General features: G+C 38.4%; 1 protein-coding gene across 1 annotated transcript in view; it reads left to right on the top strand.

Moving 5' to 3' along the window:
* The first annotated feature begins 5168 nt into the window (after positions 1–5168).
* The window catches only part of LOC125241271 (ras-related and estrogen-regulated growth inhibitor), an 80645-nt gene continuing 70038 nt past the window's right edge, over positions 5169–15775 (top strand). Inside the window, exon 1 of the mRNA XM_048149661.1 lies at positions 5169–5289. Coding sequence (XP_048005618.1) covers positions 5202–5289 — 88 coding nt within the window. The 5' untranslated portion in view covers positions 5169–5201. The remainder of the gene's footprint in view (positions 5290–15775) is intronic.

Below are 15775 nucleotides of genomic sequence, written 5' to 3'. Positions count from 1 at the left end.
ACTGGTAAGTAAGCATCAGACTTTATGTCAATGTTTAAAAAAATGACAAATTAACGGTTTTCATAGAAACTACGAAATAAGTCATGAAGTTTTTGCTAAAAATTAAGGTTTTGTTGAATAATTTTCATACCGCGTAAATAGTTCTTTGATAGCGTGAATAGATCAAGATTGAAACAACTGTAAGACATTATATAACTGATCACATATACTTAAAATAAAGCAAAAAGAACTAATATCACTACTTTAACTATTACTGTGGTATACCACAGTAATAGAATCTACTCACGAAATGGCGCCTTTCACCGCTGTCTTTTAATTTCCACTTTAAACACATTTCCAGGCTAAACAATACGTAAAAAGTACTCAGAAGTCATGTAGAAAACTATAAACAATAATTTGAAATGCATAACTTTCACCTGTTTGCCATAATTATTACGTAAACTATTATTTTATTAGTTTTATTACACATATGGGATATGGGTTAAATTGTGGCGTAGGCGAGAGGCTGGCAACCTGTCACTGCAATGTCACAGTTTCGTTTTCTTTCAACCCCTAGTTTCCCAAGAGTGGCACTGAAGCTTTAGTAGTTTCATGTGTTCTGCCTACCCCTTTATGGGATGCAGGCGTGATTGTATGTATGTATGTATGTATGTATTATACATATAAGTATTTTTTGGATTTGGAAATTTTTATTTGGTTTCCACTCAGAATCGCGAGCTCTTTCAATCCATTCAATAGAAGAAAAAAGTGTCCCATGGTTTTTTCCCATTCCGTTACCATTTTTTCATACATTTTGTATAACGGGATAGAAGGTTTGAAAAACTATGGAAATCTTTGGACATTTTTTTCTCCTATCAGGGTCGAAAGACTCGTACTCAGAATCGCGAGGGGTGGACAAGTTTGAAAAAAAAATGGCTCATAAAATAAGTGTCCTCTTGAGTCACTTTTAAACTCTACTTGTCCTTTTTCTGTATGATACATACAATTGCATATCCCCAAATAGAGTTTGCATTTTTATTCGTTATGGATGGCCCATAAGTTTGACTCGAATTTTAGTTTAAAAAAATCATTGATCTCTGCAGCTAGACGATGATCAGTCTGTACTATGGTCGGTGCAACTGGCCCTCCCTTTAGTGCGTTTTCACATTATCCGATCCGATATCAGATGTCTGAAGGATTTCAATAGCAAAAATCAAAGATGGCGGCTTAAATGTATGGGATATCGGTCCTACATCCGATATCGGATCAGATAATGTGAAAACGGACTAAAGGTCGGTTGCACTAATTCGCATCCGCAATTTTTTTTGTATGGAAATTAGAAATATATAGGAATATACTTCTGCTGTGTGACGTTGATGATGTCTGTTCATTGTGGTTGATGCAACTGGCCTAACAGCGTTTACACATTTTCCGATCCGATATCGGATTTAGGATGAATGCCAAAGGCAAATGTTAACGATGGAGCTTACAATATATGAGATATCGGACCTACATCCGACGATATATCGGATCGCATAATGTATAAACTTGTTTAAAATCGTACCCTTAGTACGATTTTAAACATGTAAAATCGGGTCACTCACTTAAAATTGTCGAAGATCGCTCGACATGTTTCGCTCCATAACGAGGATCATTTTCTCGCGCGATGCCGACGGTACGATTTTACTAATCTTTAATACATTACTTCTACAAACAATAACTTGATTTCTAATTACAACATACTTAGTTTCCTACAACACGCTCAATACTTTATGTAACATTCCGTTCAAATACCTAAAAGTGGAACGTATATTGAAAATGTCGAACATCTCCGACATATTTAGATGGAGTGGAATTCTGTCACCGCATGCAGCGGAGAGATTTGTACGCGCGTGTACATTTACTTTGGAAGTTTCTTGGAATTTTTTCTGTAACTCCGTAGATAGATAGTATATCGATGACGACCTGTCTGGCTCAGTCGGTAGAGACCCTGCCTGCTAAGCCGTGGTCCTGGGTTCGAATTTCGGTAAGGACATTTATTTGTGTGATGATCACAGATATTTGTGCCTGACTCATGGATGTTTTCTAGGTATATAAATAAGTATGTATTTATCTATGTAAGTATACTGTATATCGTGGTTAGCACCCATAATAGTACAAGCTTTGCTTAGTTTGGGGCTAAGTTGATCTGTGTAAGGTATCCCAATATTAAAAAAAAACTACTTTGTATTCTTGGTAATGTATTGTACTACCTTATTCCCTTTCTGTGACTATTTTAAAAACAAATCAAAAATATTTAATAAAATAATTGATTTGTTCTAAAATAATTGATCTTCAATAGATGGCGGCACCTTCTCTCTAATCCTGCAAAATGTAATAAATGTAAAAGATTCATATAGGAGGTACAAGCACACATTGCTCGCACTTAGAGTTGGTCAAAGGCGCTTAGCAAATAACATACACTAGAGACGGCTGCCATCGCGGTCTGGGTGGTGTAGCGATCAGCGACGCAGCCGCAATAATTGGAGACCCGGGTTCGATTCCCGGCTTCGCCACCAGTACGCTTGATCACTTTTTCTTTAGGTTATCTAATAGTTAATAACCCCATGTCACTTCGAAATGAATAGGGATGACGACTACATAAAAATTTGGCATTCTGTTTAGTCCGTCAGTTAGATCGTCCAAAAATACTGAACATATATTTTTCGCTTTTTATAATTAATGAAAAAATACAAAGATATAGAGCATCAAAGTTCCGGAGTGGGGGCTTGTGACGTCACTTCTAAGTAAAAATTCTACCTAGGCGTGACGTTACGCGAAACTTCAACGCACAGTACCGTCGTGATTTTTCGTTTACGAGAAAAGAGAAAAAATACGTGTCTAAAATTCTTTGATAATCTAACTGACGGACTAATTAGTTTTTTTTAGTCGTCTCGCCTATTATTGAGCAACCTTACCCGCAAACCAACTTCTCAGTTACTGGCAGCTGCTACGTACGAAATGTCTTTCTACGGGCTACGCCGTAGCACTACGTAGCTAAACGGATTTGCCTTGAGGTCTTCTTACATTTCCAAATACCACACTCTATATTGGACCTATAGGATTTTGTAATACTTAAAAAATAATGAGTTATTCTTTTTAACTTAGATTGATGGTAAGAACTTTGAAACCAGGCGAAATGCAGAAAAGTTTATCTAACATTTTTTTTAGTTTCCAAATGAGATCATTAATATGCTGTTCAAAAATCAAAATTAATCGGTTTCTTCATGTTAGACCGTTTTCACATTATCCGATCCGATATCGGATGTCGGTAGGATTTCAATAGGGTACTAGACTCGTATCGAATTTAGCACATCAAGTTATTGTTTTCTGTAGTATTTGACTTAAGAAATCAATATTTATAGCTTGCGGGCATTAAAAGTGCGTGATGACTGCGTATTTTTAATTAAAGATGTGTGTATGATTTTTTTAAATTATGGACTCCGAAAACGGTGTTGGCCAATGGAGTGACGTCACATAATTCAGATCAACTATGGAAATTAGAGGTAGTAATCTGATCTCCATAGAAGCAACCTCTATTGTATTAAAATTCATAGTCGTTGACGGGTGTGACAATGTGAAATATTTTTTTCTAAATATACTGACGTCATTTCATAGATATTCTATAGATTAATATGGCTGATGTTGTTTTTGCCTGATCACGTAAAAGTAAACTTTAAATATTTTTTTTGCGGGTTTTTAAGTCGTAATAAAATATGGTACTATTTTTTTTCGTTTAATTAGACAGTAATTAATAATATAAGACATACTTTGAAAAAGGGTCAAGTAGCCTATAGAATAAATCCAAGATGGCGCCTGTAATGTATGGAATATCGGTCCGACATCACATATCGGATCGGATAATCTGAAAACGCACTTACACCGAGTATAATGATTGTAAAATGTACTTACATTTGAGTGTCTCATGCAGTAAAACGTAATTTGTATCGTATAGTAATGTGGCGTGGCACGTGAGCCAAAAACTATTAAACAATCGTCATTTAAGTCATCGTTAAATCGTCTGGTGAATGAATATGAGACCGAAACCATAATTGCGTTTTAGGTACGGTTATATTATTGTAAGACTGTAAAATATTTTTATAGTACATTACGCTACAAGTGCGGAAAAGAATGCGAAACGTGTGGCGATAAAGTATATATATATAAAATGGGAAAGTGTGTGTCTGTTTGTTTGCCCGTCTTTCACGGCAAAACGGAGCGACGAATTGACTTGTTATTTTTAAGTGGAGATAGTTGAAGGGATGGAGAGTGACATAGGCTACTTTTTGTCTCTTTCTAAAGTTATTTTAATATAAATCCAGAAATATTATTACTGTTAAAATGTTGAATATTTAAGCTTATTGAAAAAAATCTTACTTAAAAACAATAATGATTAGTATGAAAGTTTTTAAAGTATCTTTTGTTTTTTGTTCGGGCTTAACTTAAAAATAATGAAGAAATAATGTACAGAAGAAACAAAATAAGTACTTACTTACCTACAACCATTTTCCGTTACAGATACCCTACTACATATCTAAACGAACGGTGATAGCTTGGGGGTGGTCTTTCAACGCTGTACCTACAGTTTAGTCGTTAGTTAAGTTTGAATACATTACTCTAAAACTTTTAATATTCAAATAGATTTCAATTAACCCCACAATCGCAGCTGATTCCTGTCATTTCCATGGTCACTCAGTCTCGATCTCTTAAGTCCACATTCCACATGTCCACATTGAAACTTTGTACACAATAGCCACAAATGCCACAATACACAATTTAAATTTAGAAAAACCCCCTACTGGACGGATTTTCATAAAACATGACTAAGAACACACTCCCTACTAATTCAGCTTTCAAACAGAAAACGAAATCTAAATCGGTTCATTCGTTCAAAAGCTACGAAGCCACAGACAGACACGTCAAACTTATATTATAAACACCCCGTCGTTTTAGCGTCGAGGGTTAAATGATTTTGAACTTTTGTTAGGTAACAAAAGGTTCTAAAATTTAAAAAAATGTTCCCGGGGGGAGGCTAAAGGAACGAAAACCCACATTTCCCTGGTACTCCGGTCCAGCCCTGTGATCTTGGCCACAGATCTTGACCCATAAACACGGCCGAAGCTGTCGCTTCACATATTTTTAGCCGGCAGTCGAGTAGCGTGCTCGCGCGGCGCGAACGTGTGATGGCGTCCCGCGGCATCCGGCGGAAGAAGTCGTCGCTCTCTGAAGTCAAAGTTGCGGTGGTCGGCGCGCCTTCCGTCGGGAAAAGTGGTATGTGCTGTGCGATTGTTGTACAAAAAGTTTTTTTTTTTAGAACTTTGGACTTTTTTATGCGACTTGTTTATCAGTGATTAAAATTTTTGAAGCTGTAAATATGCGTAGTGTCATTGATTTTTTACGCATTTTTTGTGTGTTATTTTATTAATATTCGCAAATAAATATACTACCTCTATAATAGCATTTACAATGCGCGTTTGCACATTAATATGTAATTAAAATATTCTATTTATATAAATACAAAATTGTATTACATTATTATATCAGATATTTGGTTGAAAACTTCAAGAAAATCAGTTTTAGGCATAAGGGCACAAAATAACTGTAGGCAAGGGGGAGCACCTTACTCGTCGTTTACTCATTTACGAACAATATTGTCTGCGCTTCATTTGATGTTACGATTTTTAAACACCTTAACCACACCTCGGACAATCGCGATCAAATATATGAAAGAAGCACGTTCCTACGCACACAGTCTGAAGCTCGTGTACGCGAACGTGTTCCATGCTTGTATGCTTAGAGCAAAAAAATCTGTGCTTGTATGAGTGAGATTAATACAAATCGAGTGGTTGCGTTCTTGACAGGCGGTAACAGTGAGGTAACCGAGAGCGGGTGGGCGGCACTTTCAGCGGGAATCAGGGAGTGACCATACTGTACGATAGTACTCTTTATTATACTCTGCCTTAACTATGTAGTGGCATTATGTATAGTATTTTTCAAGCTCACTGGGTAGGGTTAACATCTGTCGGCGTAACCATCGGGTTTAAAACATATTACAATAATCTATTTAAATTATTACCATACCTAGCCGAAGTACATTTAATAATAAGGAATAAAGCTGTGGAAGAAAAATGCTTTGCTTAGAAGTTTCCATTTATTGGGTTGGTAAGAAAGTAATGAGCGAATCATAACCAATATTGTAATTTTTATTTAATTTATTATTTTAATCATTTATCAAAAATATAATGGCCTTCGTTATCTACTACTTGTCTCCATCGTTCTGGTAAAGAATGAATAGCATCGGCGAAGAAGTTCTTAGGTTTAGATTAAAAAAACTCAGCTATGTACTGTCGTAGATGGGCTTGATCATCGAACTTTTTTTCATTCAAGGCATTGCTTAGCGATCTGAACAATGCGTAATCCGTAGGTGCCAAGTCTGGAGAGTACGGTGGATGAGGTATCACTTTCCAACCTAGCTCCAATAGCTTTAGCCGAGTCACTTTTGCAATGTGTGGGCGAGCATTGTCGTGTAAGAAAAAAACTTTAGCATGCTGTGGACGATTCTGACAGATTTTTTGGTTTAAATTTTCAAGCTGATTACAGTATACTGATGCGGTAACAGTCATTCCACTTGGTAGGAGTTCCCAGTGAATAATACCATGAATATCCCACCAAACGGATAGCATAACTTTTTTCGGGTGAGGCTCTGTTTTCGGTGCCTCTCTTACTTTTTCGTTTGGAGCTAGCCACTGACGTTTGCGTGTGTGATTTATATATAAGACCCATTTTTCATCTCCAGTGATAAGATGGTCCAACCAGTTGAATGTGCGGCGAAAAGACAGAAGTTGTATGCAGATATCGGCACGGCGGTTTAGTTGATCTCTATCAAGTTCGTGCGGTATCCAAACACTGTATTTGTAGTTTTTTTCCAACTCGTGTAAATGTGTTTCTATGGTGACATGACAGCAGCCTAACTCGGTAGCAAGAGTACGACTCGTTAGCCTCGGATCTCCTTCAATTAAGGTTTTTAATTTGGCTACATCAATCTTCACCGGTTGACCAGACTTAGGTTGATCTGATAATGAAAAGTCGTTATAACCGTAACGAAAATTCGTAACCATCGTTTCGCCGTGGCCTCAGACACAACTTCAGGAGCAACACGCTGACATATATTACGCACTGCTTCGGCGGCTGAATGGCCAGACTGAAATTCATATAGTAAGCAATGCCTTACATGCACTTTTAATTTAATTAGAGTCCTATCTAAGCGAAGTTGAACTGACTGTTTTGAATAAAATAAAACGAAAGAGCTTTATTGCGAACATCATATTTTCATATAAATACGACATCCTTACATTTGTCACTGTTAACACCAGGTAGATTTAGTTGAGCTTGAGCCGATCCGTAGAGCCGAGATTTAATTGAGCCGATTTTAAATCCCTGCCTGTTCATTTATTGAAAAAATAATACTTATTGATTCGTATCTACAAAAAAATCCCACTATCCTCGTTAAGTAAGCCTAATTATTTCTAAAACAAAAAAGGAAATATTTGGGACTAAAAATGAATAACAATAACATGTGTTTCTTTCATCCAATAGCCCAGTTCATTTTAGATTCCACTAACTCTCAAATAGTCTTTACACCTTGGCGGGTGTTGCCACTGCGTTTGTGCCATGATATGGGCAAGGGCAACATCCGCTTGTTGTACCACTTACATTTCATTAAAGTGTCAAAAGAGACTCTACGCGTTGGCTTCAGCTCCGCGCACCCCTTCCAAAGGTCCGGACCATTCTTCTCCATTTTTTTCTGTCAAGCCAACTGATTTAATAAACAGTCTTAAGACTCTTATCGGATGAAATACTTGTAGTCTAAAACTGAATAACATGTGAATAAAGTAAGGTACAGCGGGACAATTGCGACTAGGGGGCAATTTTTAACTGATCGAATTTTTTCACGCGACGTGCCATATTAACCTGTGGAGTCTCTATTTAATAATGAAAATGACGTAAAACATGGATAAAATCGAGTAGTTAAAAATTGCCCCCCAATCGAAATGGCTCCGCTCACCGCTGTACTGCTTTACTGAATATCTTGATAATTTTCATCAAGAGTTAAATAAAACAATGTAGAACTGCGTTTCAGTTCAGTAACCCTGTTACCATGACTTTTTTAAGTGAAAAAATACGTTACGTTTTCAGTGAGAGTTACGGAAAATGTATGGAAAAACTGAACAGCGCTCCAAGCGGAAACGCTCACGTACTAAAATTTTCATCGGTACCATAAGTTATTAACGTGTTTACTCCGAGTTTTCAATACGTTCCTAACTTTACAGCTAAGGCGCTCTCTTTCGAACTGTATGAAGTCAATAGAACCAGAACTATTTGACAGTACGTAGTGAAATCTCAATACTTTACGTGAGTAATCATGACAGTCACTAGCGTAAAAGTAAACCATCAATTCATTCTGATGTTCAAGCTACCGATTCTCCCGAACGGTCCAGATAAATCATTGAATCAACATTACGAATATCGCAACATATTGAAAGCCGATCGAACGCGATACACGCATAATAGCACGCGTTCTCTAAAAATATCAACAGTTGTAATATTTTAATCTTATCATTTTCCCACGCAGTTCGCGCAAACAAGATTCTCACTGCGCCTGAAAACGCCGAATGTGCTCAATCTACCACTTTTAACAGCTTTTTTCTATTCCCGTAGGCCGTAGGTACTTTTACTTGATTCAAACTTTGAAAATTGCGGAATGCTCCATATAAACGTCCACCCCCCATCTTAGGGAAGTGGGGGTTTAGAAATAGACAAAAAGTAGCCTATGTCACTCTCCAACCCTTCAACTATCTCCACTTAGAAAATCACGTCAATTCGTCGCTCCGTTTTGCCGTGATAGACGGAGAAACAAATAGACACACACTTTCCCATTTATAATATTAAATAAATGAATTTACAGGTTAGTGCACATATTTTTAAAATCCTACATATTTTTAAAATCCTACATAATAGATGTCAAGACAAGGCTATGTAGTATGTTCCCCAAAAACGCATCAGTGCATGCACGCAGTACGTTTTAGGCACCTTTAAACGTATTGCGTGCAAATACCAGTTTTAAACACATTAAATTGCTACCAACTTAGCAAACCTGAAAAACATGTGAACAGGTTTTCAAACTGTCAAACTTTTTTTTATCAAAATCCAGGAAGCAGTGTGCATTTCACGAAAGTTATTCTAGAAAACTATTAAAAAAGTAAGTGCATGGTCGTAGAATTGTATGCAACGTTGTTCAATTGAGTCAAAAAACATCTCTTAAACAACGGTTTCATACAGTTACATTACCTACGATACATGTGCGAATAAGTAATTCGCAACTCGTGTCGATTTACGTTCGTGTTTTAATTTATCGCCACTCGTTGCGAATTTCTTATTTATCTGTATCGTACAACGTTTTACAGAAAACATATCGTCACTACTTTAAAAAAATGTCGTATGTCACGCTGCTCCTCAAAGTTAAAACGCAGTAAGTCTATATGCATTCCATACATACTTACTACAATTTTCTTTTCATTGACAGACGCAGATACAAGTTTTTTTTTCAAAGTAGTGACGATATGGCCATTTTGACATAGTTGCATAATGAGCTCATTACCTAACAAGTGCGGTAATAATAGCGCCATAGTACCTTTATGTACTGAACAATACTATTCTAGTTTAAGCACATTCGCGCTTTTGATACGCGAGGAACTGAGTGAGTCACTTGTATCAATTTGAATATGAGAAACAACTAACAAGGTCTATGCCACGTACCACATGACGCGTTAAAAGCGTCCGAAACAATTTTAATGTGTTTATTTTATTAGCGATTCCCGTAATAAATAAACAAATGTAGTAAACATTCCGATTAATGTCAGGCCCGGAAGCGGGATCTGACATAGCTATAGTATGTTGAGTTTGGGCGCAGTGAAAACACGTTACTGAATCCCTTCATAGTTATTATAATATAAGAAAATTTTGACTCCGACCATACTAACTTTGCAACGGGGCTTGAGTAAAGGCGTAGTGCGTGATTTGTGTAATTTTTTGTCAATTACAGATGAAAGATACGCACACATTTATGTGGTCATCACTATTAATATTATAAATACATACTAATATTATAAATGGGAAAGTGTGTGTGTCTGTTTGTTTGTCCGTCTTTCACGGAAAACGGAGCGACGAATTGACGTGATTTTTTAAGTGACAGTTGAGGGGATGGAGAGTGACATAGGATACTATTTGTCTCTTTCTAAACTCCCCCCTTGCTTGAAATGGGGGGTGGAATTTTGTATGGAGCATTCCACGATTTTCGAATTTAACACGAGCGAAGCCGCGGGAAAAAACTAGTAATTCATAGTAAGTAGTGTGTAATGACATAATGTCTTGATCAAACGTATTTTTGGACGGACAGCGAACTACATTCATATTAAATTTAGCTACTTATTATTGTAGTATCCCCTGTATAAATTTACATATAATATAAATTTACTTGTAAAATTTAAATCCCCTATTACTAAAATCTGTAATCTGTAACTTGTTTGTATTGCCAATGTAGTATTTGATTTCAACACTGCAAAATTGAATAAAAACACGCAAGAGTCCGACCTAAATTGTGTTGTCAAACGCGCAAGTGCCAAGAGTTCAATTCAGTTTATCGCACTTGCACTTGATAGTAGGTCAGGGTGGGTCGCGCCGTGACCCTGCCCGCACTGCAAGTTCTAGGGCGCCAAATGAACTTTGAGGGTGGGTACTTGGCCAGTGCTCTATGTTTGCACATATTTATAACCCCCGACGCAAAGACGATGGGGTGTTATAAGTTTGACGTGTCTGCCTGTCTGTCTGTTTGTGTGTGTGTGTGTCTCTGTGGCATCGTAGCTCCCGAACGGATGAACCGATTTAGATTTAAGTTTTTTTAGTTTGAGAGTTGAATTTAGTCGGGGGTTTTCTTAGCCATGTTTCATAAAAATCGGTCCACTATGTCGCGGTCGGGGTTTTTTCAAAATTTTCACTTTGTGGTTATCTATCGCGTAAAGGAGTAGGGTAGTTTCTAACCCCCGACGCAAAAACGACGGGGTGTTATAAGTTTGACGTGTCTGTCTGTCTGTGGCATCGTAGCTTCCGAACGGATGAACCGCTTCAGATTCAGTTTTTTTAGTTTGAAAGCTAGGAGTTTTCTTAGACATGTTTGATGGAAATGAAAAACTAGGTCGCAAGTTTTTTCACAATTTAAATTCTGTGGTTAATAGGTTATAGATGTTATTGACGGATCTTGATGATTTATGAGTTATGACCCTTTAACGGACAAGACTTCATAAACTCAAATCTCATCGTCATCATGCACTCCTAAAAATTCTGCGCAAAAAAAAAACTAAAATATATTGTTACAAGATGGTCTTTTTTGAGAACTCTGTACTCTTTAAAGGATTAGTTATTTAACGGTAGAGTTTTCATTCCATAACCTACTTTAAGTATTTATTGGAGGTAAACTAATCCAATTTTGAAAACCATAATTTGGACCATACCATCATCATCATCATCATTTCAGCCATTAATCGCCCACTGCTGAGCGTAGGCCTCCCTTCGTGTACGCCACTTATCCCGGTCCTGGGGCTAATCTCATCCAGAAGTGCCCCGCGGTTTTTCGAATGTCGTCCACCGAACGGATGCCAGGCGCTTCATACATCCGATAGCGGCCACCATTCGGTCAAAATTTTGGACCATACCATATTGTGAAAAGCATAACTTCGGTCCAGTTTTTTTTTTGCTAATTATAAAACTGTGTTCCCGACGAATTGTAAAACCGCAAAAAAAAGGGTAAGCAATCCTTCCAAATAGTTCGGCATGCCAGCCAGAGCTGGTATACAACAGATTAATACCAGCTCTGGCTGGCATTCTGAACTATTTGGAGGAGATGAGCTTTATCAATTTCGGAGAATTTGAACCCTGGAAAATACAATTGAATTGAATGGTATTGGCAGGTGCCAGTGGTTTCAACAAATCGTCACTAAAAATAGATATCATACACGAAAGAAAAAACGACAAGGCCCACTGGTGGCCGAGCCGGGAATCGAACCCGGGTCTTCAGCTTACGCGGCTAACGTCTTCACCACCAGACCACCCGCCCGCAGATTACAATTTATATATTAGTAGTGTGACTACTTGAAAAAAGAACAAATCAAAAAATATAAGCGTAGTCCTGGCTTCTTGGAAGTCAGCTTTGGTGCACCCGATCCCTAAAAAAGGCGACCGCTCAAATCCGTCCAACTATAGGCCAATAGCTATAACTTAACTCTTCTCGAAGATAATGGAATCCATCATCAACTGCCAGCTCTTACGGTACCTAGAGGATCACCAGCTGCTTAGTGACCAACAATATGGTTTCCGTAGAGGCCGCTCGGCTGGTGATCTTCTAGTTAACCTGACACATCGTTGGGCACAGGCAATCGAGATGAAGGGTGAGGCATTGGCCGTTAGTTTGGACATCGCGAAAGCGTTTGATCGCGTTTGGCATAAAGCACTTCTTTCGAAGTTACCATCCTACGGGCTTCCCGAGAGATTATGTGTTTGGGTGGGTAGCTTCCTGGCAGACAGAAGCATAAAGGTCTTAGTTGACGGTAAATGCTCTGACTCCATGCCTGTGAATGCTGGTGTTCCCCAAGGCTGTGTGCTATCACCTACGCTATTCCTCTTGCATATCAATGACATGCTGCAAACCAGCGGCATTCATTGTTATGCGGATGATAGTACGGTTGATGCTACTTACACCGGCCGCACCAATATCTCTCGGGAAAACGTCATCGAGAGCCGGAACAAACTTGTGTCTGAAAATTGAGACTTCCTTGAAAGAAGTCTCTGAATGGGGTCGACTTAACTTAGTCCGATTTAACCCTACCAAGACACAGGTTTGCGCGTTTACCGCAAAAAAGTTAGAGTTTGTCGCATCACCCTTTTTTGAGAGCACTCCCCTCACTGCCACAGCCAGTATAGGAATTCTAGGCGTTGACATTTCGAGTGCAGTCCAGTTTCGCGGTCATTTAGAAGGTAAGGCCAAACTGGCCTCAAAAAAGCTGGGTGTGCTCAATAGATCGAGACAGTATTTCACTCCAGCCCACCGCCTTCAGCTCTATAAGGCGCAGGTTCGCCCACACATGGAGTACTGTTCTCATCTATGGGCAGGGGCACCTCAGTACCAGCTTCTCCCTCTGGACCGCATCCAACGACGAGCGACTCGAATTGTCAACTGCCAGCATATCTCCGATCGGCTTGACCCCTTGGCGCTGCGTAGAGATGTGGCCTCGCTCTGCATTTTCTATCGCATGTATAACGGGGAGTGCTCCGAGGAATTGTTCGGATTAATCCCTACCGCTTCTTTCCGCCATCGCCCTACGCGACAACATTTCCATCGTCATCATCTAGATGGCTGGCAGTCCTCAACTGTGCGTTTCTCCAGAAACTTCCTGCCCCGCACAGCTAAACTGTGGAATGAATTGTCGCCTGCGGTATTTCCGGACCGATACGACCTTCAAATCTTCAAGAAAAGAGCGTACACCCATCTTAAAGGCCGGCAACGCACCTCCAACACCTCTGGTGTTTCGGGTGTCCATGGGCGGCGGTGATCGCTTACCATCAGGCGACCTGTCTGCTCGTTTGCCTCCTATCTCATAAAAAAAAAATATATTCAATAAAATAATTTGATTTGTTCCCTAGTTGTATAAATCGTCACTACTTTGAAAAAAACTTGTATCTTCTTCTGTCAATGAAGAGTAAAATGTAATAAGTATGTATGCAATGCATATAGACTTACTGCGTTTTCACTTTGAGGAGCAGTGTGAGATACGAGATTTTTTCAAAGTAGTGACGAAATGCGAGTAGAATAACGTTTTTAACAAACATTGTTCGGAAGTCGAGTGTGATGAAAAAGGGAAAGAGCAAAAAAACAAATAAGTATTATGTACATATAGACAGATAAAGTCAGAATTTAACGTACCTCGGAACCATTAAAAAAAATGTATGTTGGTATAAAGTGCTTGTGGTGTAGCGGTAAGAGCGTGCGACTTTCGATCCGGAGGTTGCGGGTTCGAACCACAGCTCGTACCAATAAGGTTTTCAGAACATATGCGAAATGTCACCGAAAAGCGGCTGGCAAGGAAAACATCGTGAGGTAACTGGGCTAATTCCAATAAGGCCTAGTTACCCTTCGGATTGGAAGGGCAGGTGACAGTCGCTTTCGTAAAAGTAGCACCTACGCCAAATATTGGGATTAGTTGTCAAAGCGGATCCCAGGCCATGAACCCTGGCAAATGCCGGGATAACGCAAGGAAGATGATAATGGTAAATGGCCGCCGGGCCGAACTAGCTAATATGCAGACATTTAAACGTCCATATTAACCCCCTTATTCATAAACATTCTCTAAAGTTATCAATCTGATAAAGTTCATCCTTTCTATCACACCAATACGATGGAAAGGGACAAACAAACTTTATTGGCTTGATAACTTTAGCACAGTACGTATATACGTATATTGTAAATAATTCGTTCAGTAGTAGTTATAGTTTTTAAAAAAGCATGTCGCTCCTTGAAAAACACAGTGTCATTAAATGAAAAACGTCTTTTTTGGGTACAATGGTTTAAAGTTTTGAAATTTTTGAATTGTCAAAAATTGCCATTTTTACAACAAACTTGTAATTTTTTTGGCAGTTCTTGTTAGTTTTGTGACTAAACCTGATAGATATAATAGTAAATTGTATTTTTTTTATTTTGTTTCTAAGATAATTAAGCTTAAACAAAATGGTAGTGACACTTTTCCATTTATTTTTGTTTAGGGACACATGACAATTTTATATCTTCGTTTTACTTTGTGGAAAAATGACACTATAGCCATTTTTTTAATGAAATGTACCTTTTATTTCAATGAATAATTAGCAATCAAACCACCTTTTATGTATATACATTAAATTTATTGAATTAAATGACATTCGGTCTCAAACCCTATATCTATTTAGCATTACTGCCCTTAAAAACTAGTGTAAACTCTCCTGGCTTGCCCTCTGAAACAATAAAATATAACTAAAAAAATATTAGAAACAAAAATCACTTTCAGTCTTGACATTTGCGTTAATAATACAACATTTATTTTAATATCCATAAAATTCATGACATTTTATACAAAAAATTAAAATTGTCAGGAAAAAGTAGCCAAAGTGCATTCAGGTTAAAAAAAAAATCAAACGCAATAAAATCAACAAATATCGAAAAAAATGACTTAAAACTAACCTTAAAACCCAGTGTTCCTCCCTCTGGCCCTTCGTGTAGCTTCCATGCGATCAGTTATGGACCAGACCTTTTAGCACAACTTGCCTTGTCGTCAACATCAGACAGTCCATACATCAAGCACGACTTCAAGTATGGACTCGCGCGCGACAAGACAAGTTATGCTAGAGGGGCTGATCAGTGTTACGATCAGTTTTTGAGGAATATTTTCCCATTCCTCAATAACTACGGCTTCCAGCTGGTTGAGGGTGGCTGGAGCAGGATCCTGTGACCAAACAAGCCGTTTTAACTCATCCCAGAGATGTTCGATGGGGTTCAGGTCGGGGCTCGTTGCTGCCACTCCATTACGGTGCATTCCGACCTCATGCAGGGAGTCCCGCACTATCAAGGCAGTATGGCAACGGGCGTAGACGTGCATGAATTGGAAATCAGGTCCAAAAA

Source organism: Leguminivora glycinivorella, chromosome Z, assembly GCF_023078275.1.
Source record: "Leguminivora glycinivorella isolate SPB_JAAS2020 chromosome Z, LegGlyc_1.1, whole genome shotgun sequence".
Classification (NCBI taxonomy): domain Eukaryota; kingdom Metazoa; phylum Arthropoda; class Insecta; order Lepidoptera; family Tortricidae; genus Leguminivora; species Leguminivora glycinivorella.
This window is presented reverse-complemented; position numbering and strand designations above follow the sequence as displayed.